The sequence below is a fragment of the Schistosoma mansoni genome, chromosome 3 (assembly GCF_000237925.1).
Source record: "Schistosoma mansoni strain Puerto Rico chromosome 3, complete genome".
Classification (NCBI taxonomy): Eukaryota; Metazoa; Platyhelminthes; class Trematoda; order Strigeidida; family Schistosomatidae; genus Schistosoma; species Schistosoma mansoni.
In genome coordinates, this window is record NC_031497.1 from 11,497,010 (window position 1) to 11,515,126 (window position 18,117).

The 18,117-nt window shown below is 38.1% G+C and overlaps 1 protein-coding gene across 1 annotated transcript; it reads left to right on the forward strand.

Annotated features, from left to right (window-relative positions):
- Positions 1 to 11,966: 11,966 nt before the first annotated feature.
- On the forward strand, positions 11,967 to 17,484 carry Smp_181360 (huntington inteteracting protein-related; the record flags this gene model as incomplete). The annotated part of the gene is made up of 5 exons (XM_018799215.1): positions 11,967 to 12,031; positions 12,122 to 12,200; positions 12,236 to 12,312; positions 13,752 to 14,088; positions 17,116 to 17,484. The coding sequence occupies 5 exons, from the start codon at positions 11,967 to 11,969 to the stop codon at positions 17,482 to 17,484; spliced, it is 927 nt and encodes a 308-aa protein (XP_018651026.1).
- Between the last annotated feature and the right edge of the window lie 633 nt (positions 17,485 to 18,117).

The following is an 18,117-nucleotide window of genomic DNA, read 5'->3' on the forward strand; positions in this document are numbered from 1 at the left end:
AAATTCCATTATTCCTGATAATTCACAGTTTTACGTAGATTCAGTGATTAACTCCACCTTTTGTGCTTTCACTAACACGGTGTACTTTGGTCGTTTTCCTGTCAATATTTCAGAATTCCTGTTAATACTTCAAATGATTTCAGTATGAGAGACTTAAAAGTGAAAAGTGCCATTATTAGAGATCCTGCTTTCTATGTCAGAAACTTCTTTAGCGTTATTAGTAGATCTGCGATGAATGTATTGAAGAAGCAAGTGTTGAACCCTCTAACGTTGGTTGGCGAATCTTATAAAGAAATGCTAATTTAGCAAAGACTACATTTTAGGACCCAATTACACTCATGACACTGTGATGATGACGGTTGAAAATTTGAACATAAAACGGAGAAACGAAAAAAGAGCTGTTTGAAGGTGAACTTTCCACTTCAAAAACCGTCATCAGTAGTTAGTCGAGAGCCGAAAATCAACGTAAAGGACTTTTGTATCATCTAGATATTTTGGGCGTGCTACAGTCCACACAAGTACATGACAAATCTTTCACATCTTTTTCATTTCCAGCCGACAAAATATCCTTCAGATAGGCTTATTTCTTTTCAAAGTAAACAATAAAAATCTGTCCGTATCCTAAACAAGGTTCTAGGGACATAGTGTAAACAATATATATTTGGTGGGACTCTTAAAGAGAGTTTTCGTTTGGACTGAAAAAAAGCTGCACTTGCTTTCGGCTAATCCAAATAGCGAAATATCAACTTCATATGACTCATCTCAGAGCACGAAACCACAACCGGACCATAAACTTAAAAAGGGCCTGGCATTAAAAGTGCGGGGAGGGTTCAGTTACTGACCAGCAAACATTGATGGTGACTGGATCATCGCAATTCACTGGTGTCTGTGGATAAGAACGCGTTGTTTTTTCAATCCAATTATGGCTAGAGTTCAGACGCTTAGTCAATGATATCGAGGTTGTTCTATTTTTACTACTAATTGGACTTATGCTTTTGACTTTCATTTGGTTTCACCATACTACAAATACAACCAACCACAGTCTAGTTTTCTTGATGATAATTATGTTTGGTCTGGTTATCAGCAATAATCATTGGTTATTGTTCCTTTCAAAACAACGCTTTGTAGTGAATCGTCTGTGTTTCATCATAAGCTTGAGCTAGTTATACACAACGTCTACAGCGTCGGATTTTCATTAAAAAAATGCAGTAATGGTCATCTAAACTAAGACATGAGATGAGTGTCTTGATGGACAACCTGGATTTACAATCCTCGTTTTTAACATAAGCACACGCAACAGTAGCATTTTTTCCATGCTGCTAAAATTTGTCGTCTGTATAAATTCCAAAGCGAAGCATAAAGCAAACTCACTCCATTGAGTGTAATTTTAGACTCAGCACACGATTCAAAAGAAAACTTACCGACATTTTAGAGACTATCCGCTTTATGGTCCTCTCAAACCCAAGTTAGACACGGAGAACTGTAGGCCGCTAAGGATCTCACTAGATGTTCAATCATACAAGAACCGAACAATGTAATAGTTCACAGTGTGCCTGAGCTAGTAGGTAGTAGTTGGGATGAAGTTCGTGAGTATGATATGCAACGGCGGCGTTGGCCATCACGTAGCATGTCTTCACATCACTACTATAATTGGCTTGCCCATACTACCACGGTCCCGCTAACGGAACACGCTATACAAACATGAAACCTACAGCAACCAGTCCTTACGGAACTGGCCAACTCTTTTTGGACAACAATCTGTTCCAAATACCAGGAGACAGATTCTGATGTAGGGGAGCACTAGGTGATGAGACAAATCATCATGTGCCTCAACAGCAACGTGAGAGGACTAGGGGTACACTAGGAGAAATCAAAAACATGTGCTTCCAGTTATGCCTGAAGACCATAGTCCTCACTGAAAAATGGCTATCGCTTGATATTACGGATAAGAAAGTTAGCTTGCAGGGCATGGCACTTCTCCGAGGCGATAGGGTACTCAAAACAGGAGGTGGAGTGGTGACATACAATAACAGTCATATAGAAGACGTAACGCCACACAGAACCGAATTGATCAAGATGACAGAATCATGCTGGCAACGCTTCCATTCGGACGCTACAGAGTACTTAATTGAGGTAATATACCGGCAATTCACATGTTATAACACCCGGAACGATAACGCAATTGACACTAAAACATCAACTCCCGAGGGTTGACCAAAACACTACTAGCTCTTGACGTCAATACTGAGATAGAAGCAAGCAGGATACAGCATCTGAGTGGTAGTTCCGCGAGTGACTTACCACATACATTAAATATAATGACTTTCTGAATATGTTGATGGCTCCACGAGGTGAGGTATAGAGAAAAGTCCTCAAACTCGGATTATTTGTTGATAAATGACCAGCTTCTATCTGAGGATAACCATGCCCACACATCAGTAGGAAGTGGCGACCACGGTACAATTGTCTATCGTGGCCACAAACGAGATACTTCGGGACGAGGGAGCGGGGTCGCTCCCTATCCCAACTATACCAAGGCAGACTACACAACCATAAGAGAGTATCTTTAGCGCCTCGATGACTACAAGAGTGGTGGAGGCTAACAGTGGATGACCACTTGAAGATAGTGAGAGATATAATTCAGAATGCTGTACTACCCGATGGATCCCAGGCAAAGCACACTTAGAAGCTGAAGATCCTGGGTCAAATGAGGAAAGGAATACCTGCCACAGACCAAACAGAGAGTTGGACACAAATGGAGAGTCTTCCTGGAGGATTCTGATTGTAGCTCTGACATAGTATTGAGAAACAGATTTACCGTCAAGTTCCAAAGCGATGGAAGCTATTTCAGGCCGAGCTATTCGACAAAATGAAAGCTAACCTTAGGTATCCTGATCTATTCTTGGCTAGGATTAAGCCAACAAACTAGTAGTTATGTGCTGATGCAGATCTTTTTGACTTATAGTTGAGGGAGATCTTTGGTGCCAACTGTATTGAGCATTTATACCGTGAGTTTGCAAGCGCTGAATACCTTTCTAACCTATGGTAACTTTAGGGTCTGAGAAACGTTCAAGTAACCCCTGGATTAGTATTTAGTAAGCCGAAATCCTTGCACCCAGGGAAGTTGCAACCAAGGTTGCAATCAAGGGTTTCACTGACCCACTTCTTCATTGGCTCCAAAACTATCTGGAGAACAGAATGTTTCGCATCGAGGTGAATAGAATGCACGAGAGTTGGAGGGTTTCGAAATTAGGAGTTTCACGAGGAACAATCTCAGGTCCACTCCTAATCCCGATCTATATTATTGATCCGTTGGATAAAATTAGCTCGGAGGCACTGATCTATGCAGACGACGCAAGCATCTGGAGGTTCACAAGAGCAGAAAGAATTCACCTAAGCCTCAAAAGTATCTTACAACAATAAAGGAATGGGCAGTACATAAGTGGCCACTTTTGTATAACTTGGGAAGTGGGAGCGAGGGAATGTATTGTGGCTTGTCATTTACCCAAAATGGTGTGATGATTTTGAATGAGGACAGCGAAAAGTGAGCACCACACATTGAGGAATCTAGGATTCCCAATGATTTGATGAGTGATGAGACATTGATGAATAGTAAGGGCTTTGAACTTTTAGGATCTTATGATAACCATGTTGTACCGAAACATATAGAGAGGTATGAGATATCGCTGATTACATTGGTGCTAGTTTCCTGTGTGACTTGGTTCGAATATCTGGGTGTGTAACAAAAATCTGGTCGTGCTACATTCTGTCAAAGTATAAGCCGATGAGTGATGTGATGGCGATCAGTGGGCTTAATGCATTTCAATGTAAATGGATTTCGAGTTCATACACTCTACTAGACTTGACGCGTCACTAGTTTCAGAAAAGCGGCTTATGTACTGAGTTTATATGCAATTTATCCCATCGTCCGTTAAGGACCACAAAATTCGAATTCGCCGTGATTTCTATGGAAACTTTCCTCTTGAGGATGGTCTAAGAACTTATCTTGACAAAATTTTAATGTTGAAATTTGTAAAGTTCTTAAATAAAGGCATTGGAAGTTTATTATTTTATTTGGGACTAAATTTTCATGTCTATGTCAACTTGTTTGTGCTTCTATGTATTATAGAGTATTTTGTAAAGTGGTAGATATTTCAGTTATGAGGTATTCCGACACTAAGATAAACGAAGAAATACCTCGTTCTGGGAGATATTCGGATATGTAAGGAAGTAAGTGATTGGGCTTTACGGATAGGATTGCTCAAGTCCGAAAACTTACATTTCATTTTCTCAAAAATGGTTCTATCTGCTCAAAGCATGAAGTTTGGGGAAAAGGTTAGGATGCCCTTTCACCTGAAACAAGTACAAAAGTTAAAATTAACTTATTCTCCACAACGAATGTTGAAACCTTTGACGATAGATGAACTATTATTTGATTTTGTGCAGTTTGAAAACAGTTCTTGGTCTGTTTCCATAAAACAACCTATCATATCGTCATCAATGCGTAAAATTACAGATTTGACTTTGCAGTATCATCATAAGTTAGAAGGATACGCTGGGGCTACACACGTGACAGTATTAGTTCGTGAAGGATTTTGCTTATTGAGAAGACGTATAGTTGTGACATGGGTGATGAGAACTAATGTTCATCGCGAAAGAAGGAACCCCCGCCATAATTAAGGTGGACGTTTCGAAAAAAACCATGGTTGTGGCATTATTTTTCCAAGATTGAGAGCTGGCTTCTGAATATGGTATGCAGTTTACTAACGACTGGATTTTCATGGCACTAGTGATGTTTGCTGTTAAAGGCTATACTAGAGAGGTGCTGAGATTATCATTTAAATTTGAGGAAACCGAATATGAATCAAATGAATGCCTTCAATTTTTGGCAGAGGAATGTATACATTCTCACTTGTTTGGGGAGAGGGCTGATTGGCGTTTCACTTCTCCGGTTGCTAATCACTAGGAATGAGTCTGGGAGCGCATGATTGACTCTACTCGCAAGGTACTAAGTGCACTCGCGAACAAACAATCCTTAACAGATAAGTGCCCTGAATCTTTATTATAAGCGCCGAAAGTATTGTTGATAATTGAAGTCTGGTTACTGTTACAGATGACTCGAACGGTCTCGAGTCAATAACACTGTCCAAGCTGTTGCTGTCGAGAGAAAATGTGACAGTACTCGCTGGTATTCCTAACTCCGCCTGTAGCTCCTTCAAGGGTTACTGCCGGCCCCAAGCCGGGGTAAAAGAGGAGGGTTGGGCATGGGGTTAGCGACCCCATCCCGTAGAAAACCAACTCGCTAAAAAACGCTGACCAGAAAAAAATTTTCATACCATTTAAACTCTGCCCGGGGAGTAGAAGGAATAATTATGACGTCTCATGATGAAAGCCGAGTTCCTTCGGAAGTCATGAGGCCGATGCACCTTCCAACAACCAGAGAGACAATTCTTACAGGTACATGGAATTTCCGGACAATGTGGGAGACTGGAAGAGTCTTCCAAATTGCTGCAGAAATGGAAAAATACAACCTGGAGGTGCTTGGAATCAGTGAAACACATTGGAAGCAGGTTGGACAACAACGACTGTCTTCAGGGGAACTTCTGTTATACTCCGGTCATGAAGAAGAAAATGCCCCACATACACAAGGAGTTGCACTGATGCTGTCCAGAAAAGCACAAAATGCACTTATTGGATGGGAATCTCATGGACCAAGGATCATCAAAGCCTCCCTCAAAGCAAAGAGAGAGGGCATTACAATGAACGTCATCCAATGCTATGCGCCTACCAACGACTACGATGAAGACGCTAAAGACCAATTCTACGATAGGCTGCAGTCGATCTTCGAGAAGTGCCCAACAAAGGACCTGACCATTCTGATGGGAGATTTAAATGCCAAGGTTGGAAAGGACAACACTGGATACGAAGACGTCATGGGACGACATGGACTCGGAGAAAGGAACGAAAATGGTGAGAGATTTGCAAACCTATGTGCCTTCAATAAACTGGTCATAGGTTGCACCATATTCCCACACAAAAACATACACAAAGCCACTTGGATTTCACCGGATCACACTACACAGAATCAAATCGACCATATCTGCATCAACAAAAAGTTCAGGAGGATGATGAAGGATGTGAGAACCAGAAGAGGAGCTGATATAGCATCCGATCATCATTCGCTGGTCGCCAAGATGAAACTAAAACTTAAGAAGCACTGGACAACGGCGCGGACAACATCACAAAACTTTAATACGGCCTTTCTTCGAAATGCTGACAAATTCAACAAATTCAACATAGCCCTCGGCAACAGGTTCCAGGCCTTTCACGATCTACTCAATGGAGAGGGAACTACCATGGAGAGCAACTGGAAAGGTATCAAGGAGGCAATCGTTTCAACATGTCAGGAGGTTCTTGGCCAAAAGAAGCACCATCACAAGGAATGGATCACTGTTGGTACACTGGATAAAATTGAAGAAAGGGGGAACAAGAGGGCAGCAAACAATATCAGCCGAACAAGAGCAGAAAATGCCAAGGAACAAGCCGCATATACAAAGGCAAACAAGCAAGTGAAGAGGAGCATCACAATCGACAAACGTAAATATGTGGAAGATTTAGCAATGACAGCGGAAAAGGCTGCAAGAGAGGGAAACATGAGACAACTGTATGATACAACAAAGAAACTTGCTGGAAATTACCGTAAGCCAGAAAGAACAGTGAAAAGCAAGGAAGGCAAAGTAATCACCGACACTGAAGAACAACGAAACAGGTAGGTAGAACACTTCAAAGAATTCTTGAATCGGCCAGCTCCACTGAACCCACCCAACATCGAAGCAGCACCCACAGACCTCTCAATCGATGTTGGCCCACCAACACTTGAAGAGATCAGCATGGCCATTAGACAAATCAAGAGCGGCAAAGCAGCGGGACATGGCAACATCCCGGCAGAGGCACTGAAAGCAGATGTAGCAGCAACTGCCAAGATACTCCACATCCTCTTCAGTAAGATTTGGGACGAAGAACAAGTACCAATAGACTGGAAAAAAAGACTTCTGATCAAGACACAAAAGAAAGCGATCTTAGCAAGTGCGATAACTACAGGGGCATCACTCTTCTCTCAATACCAGGAAAAGTCTTCAACAGAGTATTGTTAAACAGGATGAGGGACTCCGTAGACGCCCAACTTCGAGATCAACAAGCTGGATTTCGTAAGGATCGATCGTGTACAGACCAAATCGCAACTCTACGTATCATTGTGGAACAATCAATTGAATGGAATTCATCACTCTACATCAACTTCATTGACTACGAGAAGGCATTTGATAGCGTGGAATGGATGACACTATGGAGGCTTCTTCGACACTACGGCGTGCCTGAGAATTTAGTCAATATCATACGGAACTCCTATGATGGATTTGACCGCCAAATCGTCCATGGAGGATAACTCACCGACCCATTCGAGGTAAAGACCGGTATCAGGCAAGCTTGCTTACTCTCACCCTTTCTCTTCCTCCTGGTGATCGACTGGATCATGAAGACGTCAACATCTGGAGGAAAGCACAGGATACAGTAGACAGGCAGGATGCAGATGGACGATTTAGACTTAGCAGATGGTCTGGCTCTTCTATCACAAACGCAACAACAAATGCAGGAGAAAACGACCAGTGTAGCAGCAGCCTCAGCAGCAATAGGTCTCAATATAAACAAAGGGAAAAGCAAGACTCTCCGATGCAACACAATATGCACCAATCAAATTACACTTGACGGAGAAGCTTTGGAAGATGTGGAAACCTTTACATATCTGGGCAGCATCATTGATGAACACGGTGGATCAGATGCAGATGTGAGGGCGAGGATCGGCAAAGCAAGAGCAGCATACTTACAACTGAAAAACATCTGGAGCTCAAAACAATTGTCAACCAACACCAAGGTTAGAATTTTCAATACAAATGTCAAGACAGTTCTATTGTATGGGGCGGAGACGTGGAGAACTACGAAAGCCATTATCCAGAAGATACAAGTGTTTATTAACAGTTGTCTACGCAAGATACTTCGGATCCGATGACCAGACACTATCAGCAACAAGCTAATGTGGGAGAGAAGAAACTAGATTCCAGTGGAGGAAGAAATCAGGAAGAAGCTCTGGAAGTGGATAGGACACACATTGAGGAAGTCACCCAACTGCGTCACAAGACAAGCCCTCACATGGAATCCTGAAGGCCAAAGGAGAAGAGGAAGACCAAAAAACACATTACGCCGAGAAATAAAGACAGACATGAGAAGAATGCACAAAAAGTGGATAGAACTAGTAAAGAAGGCCCGGGACAGAGTGGGTTGGAGAAAGCTGGTCGGCGGCCTATGCTCCATATGGAGTAACAAGCGTAAGTAAGTAAGTAAGTATTCACTGATATTAAAGTGACATGTATCGTAAATGATTTAAAAAAGCGAATTCTTCGGCACTGGCATTTTTTGAAGTAGTGACCTAAATAATGCATTTCGTTGTTATAACATAGTCACAAATGAACCCAATTAGGGAGAGATATGGTGGAAGGTGACTCTGTGGTGATATGCTCTGATTTCTCTAGGAGAAATAGATGACCTTTGGATCTAGTGCAGAACGAGGTAACTTGTAGTGCCGTGCTTCGCTAATCGTTCACCTAGATAACCGTTATAATACGAATCTTAACGGTACATAAAACCAGAAGGTTAAAGGAAGCGGTAGCTACAGTTTATTGTCCAATGACACAGGCCGGAAAGTTATGAGCACATGAGTAGATATCAGCGAGCGAAACAAAAATGGTACACATTGGAGATGGCGGGTAAGCCAACCCACTTTTTTCTAGCGTTAACCAATACTTCTAGTCAGACAAGAATAAACGACAGACATGTGATAAATAGGATAAGAAAGTGTACACACACCTACGCTCATATATAAATGGTCAGGGTTAATTAGTGAATAATTAACAAGGTGAAAACACAACTCATGATGGATAGGTGAATTGGTTTGTCCAGAAGCTGTAATATCGTATATGGGCTTGACATATTAACCGACACTACAACTCATATTGATGGACCTCTGAAACAAGTTAAGTTGAGGACAGGAAAGATCTTGGTAAGAGACGTTAGAAAGTCGTTTTCTTTAGGTGGTAGGTGATGGATGATTACTAGAATTCCTAAGCGTACTGACCGGAATCTCTGGGGATCGTGTAGTTAAGTATGGTCTTAAATAAACTGTAAGCTCTGAGGCCTGTGTTTTTCTGAATGATTATTTTGATAGTTGTTCGGTTGCTTGTGATACTTATTCTCACCTGGGTCAGAGCTGACAATTTATTTGTCTGTGGAAAATACCAAGCTTCTTATAGCAGGGAGTGTTGCTGGAGGAACTGAAAGTATTTGATCGACTATTAACCATTATTTGAACATCATTAATTTCATTGTAGTAAATATATTTGTTTTAAGTAACTATTGAACTAGTTTGTTTATAATTTTGGCCCACTTCACTTTTAGTTTCACAATATATTAACTTGTTATTTTGCAGGTTTTCCTGTTATTCACTTGCACTTGTTACCCCTCGTGGAGGAGTATATGCCGCCCACCAACATTCTCCATGATGGTTGTAGTAGTTCTTCACATTTCAGCTCCGTACAATGGAACTGTCTTGATGTTCGTATTGATGATTCTGACTTTGACATTAGCTGACAGTTGTTTTGAGTTGTAGATGTTCCTTAACTGTATGAATGATGTCCTTACTTCGCCAATCCTCGCCTTTACGTCTGCATGGAATCCTCCTTGCTTCCCAGGTACGTGAGAGATTCCACCTCTTCTAGAGCTTCTTCATCAAGTGTGATTGGGTTGGTGTTCTCTGGGTTGTATTTCAAGATCTTGCTTTTCCCTAGGTTTTGCCGTAGGAACCTAAAATTTAGGGGTTTGTTGTGAAATTGATGAGAGTTATTAGTAAAACGATATATATGGTTGATTGCATGTAATCTTCGAATAAACATTTCGGCAACTGATTTGAGGTTTTGTTGTTTTATTCCTCCGATAACAAGCAACTTGTGAATCAGTCGATCGTATTATGGACCAAAGGGGAATTTAGATGCAACATCTAGCATCACGAAAGATGGAAGGATGGCGTTATTAGTCAGAAAACATGATGATGGGAATACAATCTTAATCCATCCACGCATGCAATGAGGAGCATTTCCTCTGTTAAGGGCTCCCTGTGGTTTAGTTGGAAGTAACTTATCAACGGTTTCACTGTTGCTTTGCTACCCAAACCACCTCTTCAATACACTAATGTAACCTCAAATTGGCTTCAATTTTCACTGATAATTTCTATCGCAAATTGAAACAAACTCTTAAGCTAAAACGGAGTGACTGACGTGTGACTTTGAGAAAACGAATAACGATAATAGTGACAAAAATTCTGAATAAAAATAACTAAAACAACGTTTGGATATCTAATCTTTGTATTTCTTTTACGACATTTTGAAGATCAGGATAATCCCAAACTGCTTCCTCCCTTTCAAATCTCCTCTATTTGTACAGTTTTTTAGTCACATTTTACCGTACTATTGACTTGTTTCCTCTAATTCATCTAACTACACCTGCGTAATAATTTATCTAACAAAAGGAAATAAATTTGAGCACTCACATCTCAACCTTTCCATCACAAATGATTCATATTCATTCGTTATGGAAACATTGTCTACTCTCTTGCTTGTTCCCTGTTATTTCCTTCTCTTTTTCATGATCACAGTGGCACGTTCCCGAAAACACATATATGGCATGTATGACTCTGTCCTGTCTCTTTCTTGGCACCTCTGATATATATTTATAGCTCTTCTTACTATAGATCTGTTTCAACTGTTAACCGGAGAATATTACAAGAGGCCGTTAAGCTTGACATTTTAAGAAAATAATTGTTCATTTGCCGCAATCCCTCTATTGCAAACTCTGTACCCGATTTGCTTTATTTTTGAACCACCAGTTGTTCGTTGCACGTTGAGACCACCTGACCTCTCACCTGGTAATAAAATAGCCGCCGGTACTAGAAAACCTACTGCCATGCGACATACTCGCGAATTCGAAATGTAAAATATACAAATTCACAAGCAACTATCAAACTGACCAGAATTACTGTAATCGGGTGGCTAGGTTACCACACATTGAACGCTACCAAGTCGTGAGCCCAAAGAAATCAACCAGTCTATACCGACTCGCGACAGAGATATCGAAGAGATAAGTGTGCTTACACTCGACAAACCAAGTCCCATTATTTGGGATTTACTTTATGTTTCGATGTAATAACATGAATATACATATTAAACTAGATTTAATTCAAATATTTGTATACATGCAATTTATTCAAATACATGATTATTTGCCATTCTCTTTTCTTATGATGTACTGGGTACATATCTCAATCGTATATTCAGTCGCGTATTTAGTATTAAGGGTATTACAGTAGTTTTGCCAGATCAGCGCAACTTGATTGTTCTGCCAAAATGAGGGGTAGATAAAAGAAGAACTGTTCCTGAAAACAATCTAAGCCAGACAGGAACTAATGTTTCGTGCACAACCATTTGAATCTGTTAGTTTTGCGTTGCTAATGGGCCCAAAGGAGCGTGCTTCAGACCTCAAGGTCGTTTTTGTATGCAAACTGTGAAGAATGCCGCTACCTAACCTTGATTCCTTAAAAAACATCGCCGTCGGGAAAGACAACACAAACAAACAACAAGTATTCAATCACCTTCATTTTAAAAACTGTTAGGTTGTGCATATTTTGAAGGGAATCACGGATCACGAGGTCCCACCAAAGCCAAAGCATATTCGTGGAATTATTTTAGCTACGTTTAATGGAAAGTCATCGTCATTTTTTTACGAGACCGCACTTAAACTCGCCATATACACTAACCCTGTAGTCTGCTGGAAGTTTCTATATGTTATCCATAAACTGTTCCGAGATGGGCACCGTGAAGTATTGTATAGCAATACAACTGATTAATGTATTTATACCTTATTTTAGTGCGTAAGTGATGGACTACGTCACGCAACCAGAGTTTCCCAGTTGCAGTCCGCCTGGGTAAATTTTAGCTAATAAGTCTAGTATAATTTAGAGTAATCATGCGACAAAGTGCGGATACCCGATCGTAGATTTTTGTCAACTAATAACCCGAAAAATCAGTTTACACAGAAAGGTACTATGTAAATTTATTAGATCAATATATTTTAGTATGGAGTGTTACCTGGAAGTCTGGAGCTAACTCCTAGTGAGTTGAAGAGTTGTCTTTCTGCACAAGTAGACCACTTGTAAGTCATTTTAGTACTAAACCTATATTTTCCATCCATGAGTTACCCTCATGGCAGAAAATGGTTTGTGCCCAAGTAGCTTACGAACTTATGTCTAATGATTATAATCATAAAACATAAGTCATAATGAACTTACTCAAAATGCCAAGTTTCTTGTTATACGACCGTTTTTTGTCTGGAAGCTTGCTTTTACAACAGTTTCATGCGAGAGAGCCATGGCTTTCCAAAGATTTTTTCGTAATACCTGATTGCTGAAAATATTCCAGATATTCTGATAAACTAATCTTTTCCATTACTACTCATACTGTTACTACTTTTACTTTCTTGGGATTTGTCTTGATAATTTCATCTTGCTGTGGTAATGTGAAATATAAACTTGGATGGATGTACATGTGTCAGGTTATACTCTTCACGTAACTGACTGACTGGTTCATTTTGATAGGTTAAGCCAGCAACTATAGAATTTTATTCAGATAAGAATATGTACCCGACCATGTAACATCTCAACGTAGTGTTAAATGTTAAGCAATAGTTTTGGGCTTGAAAAGTGTGTGAATATAAATGCTTTGGATATTTCTGAGTGTTTATTTATCTTTTCTATTAGAAAAGGAGAGATTAGAAAAAAGGATTTTATTGGTAAATCAAAAAATCAAATTCAAATTGTCTTTAAGCCTAGTTTCTAAACCGTTCTGACGTTCAGTAGAAAGCCTTAAAAACTTCGAATATGCTTGTATCTATATTTTGGGACTGGTGAGAGTCTAAAACAACCTTGCCCATGTTTTTAGTGTAGATGTTTAGCCTGTCAGTTTTATTATACAAAGATTGGTTCTCAAAATCTCTAGGGTGTCAGTCAGGAAGGTTGTCATTCTCTGCGCAGACCTATAGGGATTTCCTCATTGATTGACATCATGTCGCAACTTCTGTAGAGCTTTCTTCAATATTTTCTACTCTGTGACCATTCCTACTAGATGTGGAGCGGCCTAATATTCATGTTTTATGTAACAGCTACAAACTGTAAGATAAGAAATATTTAGTATCAAACTTGTAGTTTGTTCTGCGATTCATGCTAGTTTATGTAACCTTTAACCTAATTCTCAGACAACTTAATCTTTTGGGAGTCGAGTGGCAGTAAAAGATTAAAAAAGAGTTAATTTAAACTAAATTTGCTAAATACGATATTGAATCGGCGATATACCTTATAACTACCAGTTCTCTAATAAAACTTTCTGGCTAGTGCTCAGTAGTAAGGATATACACCATATCAGACGATCTGATTGTTGTTTTATCAGTTTGATTATAGCTGAAATGATGATCATTTAAAATCACACTTTTGCTAATATTATATAAGTATGTAGATAAACATCTTATGGTTTGTTTCATTTCTATTATCAGGATTCAGGGTTTCTTGAATAAATGGTTACCTTGTTCCTTTTCTTAAGATTTCAATTTAGTGTCGATCTTATGGATATGCTAGAAGAAACATTACGCTTCAAAGACGTTGTGCTCCTTTCTTTGGAGGGTATTCAAGCCGCTTCATTCACTCCCTCTGGTCAATGTAAACTTCTTCCACTCATTCAATGTATTCAAGATGCTGCAGCACTCTATGAGCTAAGCGTACAAGTCATCTTTAAGTTACATGAATTATTAGGCAATGGAACAATGTCTGGTCACAGAGAAAGATTCAGAGATCTCCACATTTCTGTCAAGAAGTTTTTTGAAAATGTATCTCACATGCAATACTTCCGTTCATTTGTTCAAATACCTTCAATATCCCAGGTTTGTTAATGACATATTTAGTTGCCAAAATGTATTTTATTACTTAGGCGTTTGTCTGTACTACTTTGCATTTTAATTTGTCAAAATGGTAGTATTAACCAACATCTTAAGTGACAGATACCATAAAAGTTCTTAGTTTTGGACTTCACTAGCTTGTTCAATATTGGTGAATGTTTTTACAAATTTTTTTGAACGCTTATATTGAAGTTTCCTTTAATTTACTTTGTTTCTTATTTTCAATTAACCAAATCTTCATAATTTTTTTCAAAAGTACAAAATGGAGATGTTATTTGGTCATTTACTAGTAATGAGTTCAACCATGACATATTTTTGTTGAACTGATTAGTGTAATGTATGGTTACGTAAAAAAGATTTCGTTCTTAATAATAAAGTATAAACTCTGGTCTCTTTTGGAGTTAGTGACATTATCCATTCAGTTTTATAATAGGACTAACTTATCGATAAAATGTGAGATCCAGTACGACAGTAAGTCGTATTGGCCTTTAGTACTTCAGTATGCCATAGTGAAGGTAATTCAACAATGTCGAGAGAAAAACCTGATGGAAGGTACGATCCGAAATATATAGGCATTGAGGAATAAGTTATTCTCTGTTTGCACCTCAACAAGAGGTTAATACGATTTTTCAACCTCTAATTATACTTTTCATCAGTATCCACTGCTTTCTACATAGTAAAGCTCCAGGGTAGATGCCTTATATTCTATAACAAAGTTCACGTAAACCCTTATCGGGTTTATGGGTTAGTATCAAATTAGTGTGTCCATCTTAAAGCCCTGCGCCTTAATTAGATCTGATGTTAATATCACTCATTCACCGGTCCAACTATGTGTGAGAAGTGCCTTAGAGACACGGGTAATCAAGTATGCGTAGTCTTTTTAAGGAAATTGTTTTCGGTGGCTTATTCTGATAATTTTCTAATTTAAGAAAACTTATCATTATATGCAAAGTACTATCGGGAATCTCACTTTAAAAACCTAAAATGGAATTCAGTTCAACTGAATAAATAAAATTGTCCTACTAGTCTGAACTGACTAAAATATTTAGCATGTGGGATCCGACGTCCTTTTTATGTATTCTATGAAACATTTGGCTTTCATACACTCTATAACTTACTTTATTTACCATTTTAAACGGTAAACTGGTACACCTGACGTACATTTATGTTAGTCTTCCACTTATATAAGCCTTTTTATGCTCCATAAATCTCAGTTGACGAAAGTTCATCGATCACTTGTAGATAAGGTACGATCTGACACAAATATGTGTTGGTTCAAGTGTACGTACTTCATATCTGAATAGCTAGAGAAGAAATGAACTAGGCAAAAGACAATAGAACGAAACCGGTTTCAGATGCGACAGAAAGCTAAAAATGAGGAGTAAATTTCAAAAACATTGGATGGAATCGAAGGACTCAAGGTATTGCTTGATGTTGACAATCAAGATTCAGAGGGAGAAAAAGACCAATACATATTCTTCATAGAAATCTTTTTTCAGAGATTTCACTTCAGGTCTCCTTATATAGATTACAATCGACACCAAAATAAGAATGTTTATATCTCCTTACACGCTCCAGACTTAAAGTCAATAACTTTATGGATTAGTTCCGAGTCTTGATGAATCTTCCAACTTGTGTTTATGGACAGAGTCATAAGCAAAACACTTAGAGAAGTATTTTCGATTGGATACTTACTTGTCAGGGATGTGATAAAGATACGAAATGGATACTGACTATTCAACACTCAAATGAAGCTTACGGTTTAATGAAAATGCCAAACTTTGTGAACGGATTGATTTAGTGAAATGCATTCAGGATTCATCGTGGATCGTAGTTCGAACTTATTGGTTGTTTCGGTTCAATCTTTAAGCGACATCAATTTCATAAAACTAGTTTGGATAGTTTGTTATTTGAACCTGTTTGTGAAAGGCAGATTTGCTACTAAGTGTATATGTAAAATTGATTGTTCTCAGTATATTACTGATGCTAGATTTTTTCCGTTCTTTCATGTAAATGAAATGGGAAAAAGCTCAAGCATGTAGAATAAGGGAAATTTCGTTAACTAGTATGATTTGGAAATAGGCAAAGGTGTGGAAAAGAAGCTGAAGTAAGGTGAAATTAGGAATCTGATTAATTACATCTTAAAAGATTGGTGCGTTTTATACAATCTTTAGGTAAATATTTCATGATGTTACTGTGTGAGCTGTGTTTACAAGGTTAGTTTTAATTTGTTAGTCAACATAAGACTTTCTACTAACAGCAGACTATCTATATACCATATAGTTTTCTTGTCTGCCTGTTGCATTTAGTGATTTATTGAAGTTTTTGATTTAATAATTTTAATTTATAAATGATTGCTCCTTAAATGATTCATTTTCATGCAAACATTTTTTAGTGAGTTTTATTGGTTTTGTTATCAGATAACAGGAAACTCGTGACTTTTAGGCCATAAAGTATGAACAATTTTATGTAGCGGGACTTAGTTGTTTGCATATCAACCAGCTATAGGTGGTTGAAATCGTTGTGAGATATAAGGAATACCATTTATTCAGCTACACTTGGAGACATTAATAATAGAAACGCCTTTTATAATTAACGCATAGCGAGTGGTAAAACATCAAAGTGAATATAATATCAAATTTCATAATGAAAAGGTAAAAATTTGTGGCAAGATGAGGATGAAAATGTATTCGAACCTGTTTCACTAATAAAAGTTTCTACTCAGTTTTGTGAAAATTCATAACCATCGATTTTTATTTTTTTCTAAAATTCAATCAAGAGTTTTAGGATTCTTCATATGGCTACAAATATATCTCATAACTACTGTAAGTTATCATATAAGTAATAACTTACCCTTTTTTCTTCTGTTACTCCTATCTACTCCACCCAATATTTTATGTCAACCTTAGTGGTTTACTTTATTCTTATTCTTAGATTACAACTATTCAGTATTCTCGCTTCACAATTTTTTAATTCATGAACATATATATTTGTTTTTATGTTTGTCTATAGAATCCGCCGAATTTTTGTGTTCAGTCAGAACTGAGTGAACATACTACACTTAGAGTTACGATGAATGAATCACCATCATTACCTCCACCAATGCCACTATCTTCACTGTTGTCATCGACGGCAGTGCTAGTAGATGAAAGGAACATTCCACACTCAGGTGATGAAGATTCTTGTGAATTAGCCATTGTACCTAAGGTTATGTCACAAATGTGTCCAACTAAATTATCAACTGAAAAACAGACATTAATAAAATTAGGTTCTGAAAATACGGATTTGAATGAGAAGACGGTCATGATGTCAAAAGAAATGAAAATGGTGAGGAATTCTTATTTTGTAAAGCAAGAACAACAAACATTAATGGGCAAATAAATTTATTTATGTAAATCAGTTCGTATGCGGAAAATTTAGAGCTTTCTAAATGAAATGAATTCACTTCATCCTGAAATGTTTGTTGTTCTTGTTTAACAAGAGTTTATGAAGGGAATTTACTATCTGAAAATTTTCATTTATATTTTCCCAAAATTAACCATTTTATATTTGAATGTAACCACAATGGTGCTAATTTATTTCTTACTAACTTGTTCATAAGCTGCCATACGAAGAAGAATGATGATGAGACTGTAAAATGCACTGTTAATTGGGCTTTTTTGTGTATTCTCTCTTTTGTACATAATGTCAACTTATATTCTAAAATAAATGAAAATCAGAGAGCTCTACGCAACCGTCCTGTTTCAATCTAATGTTCTGAAGTACTACTTTATTGAGTTCTTTTATTAAATATCGTGCTTTCAGGTTCTGTGATAGATACATTAATACCAAACTATTATATTTCAGTCTGAAACTCGGTATCTTCTAATTCTAATGAATTTATTATTTGATGGGAAAATCATTCGTTTGTTTACGGATATAGCTTTCAGTTATTGATCCATTGGTTTGTATATTCTACTACTTAATTTCGTCTTTCTAATCACTTCGCTTCATTAGCTATTGTATAACATGCGT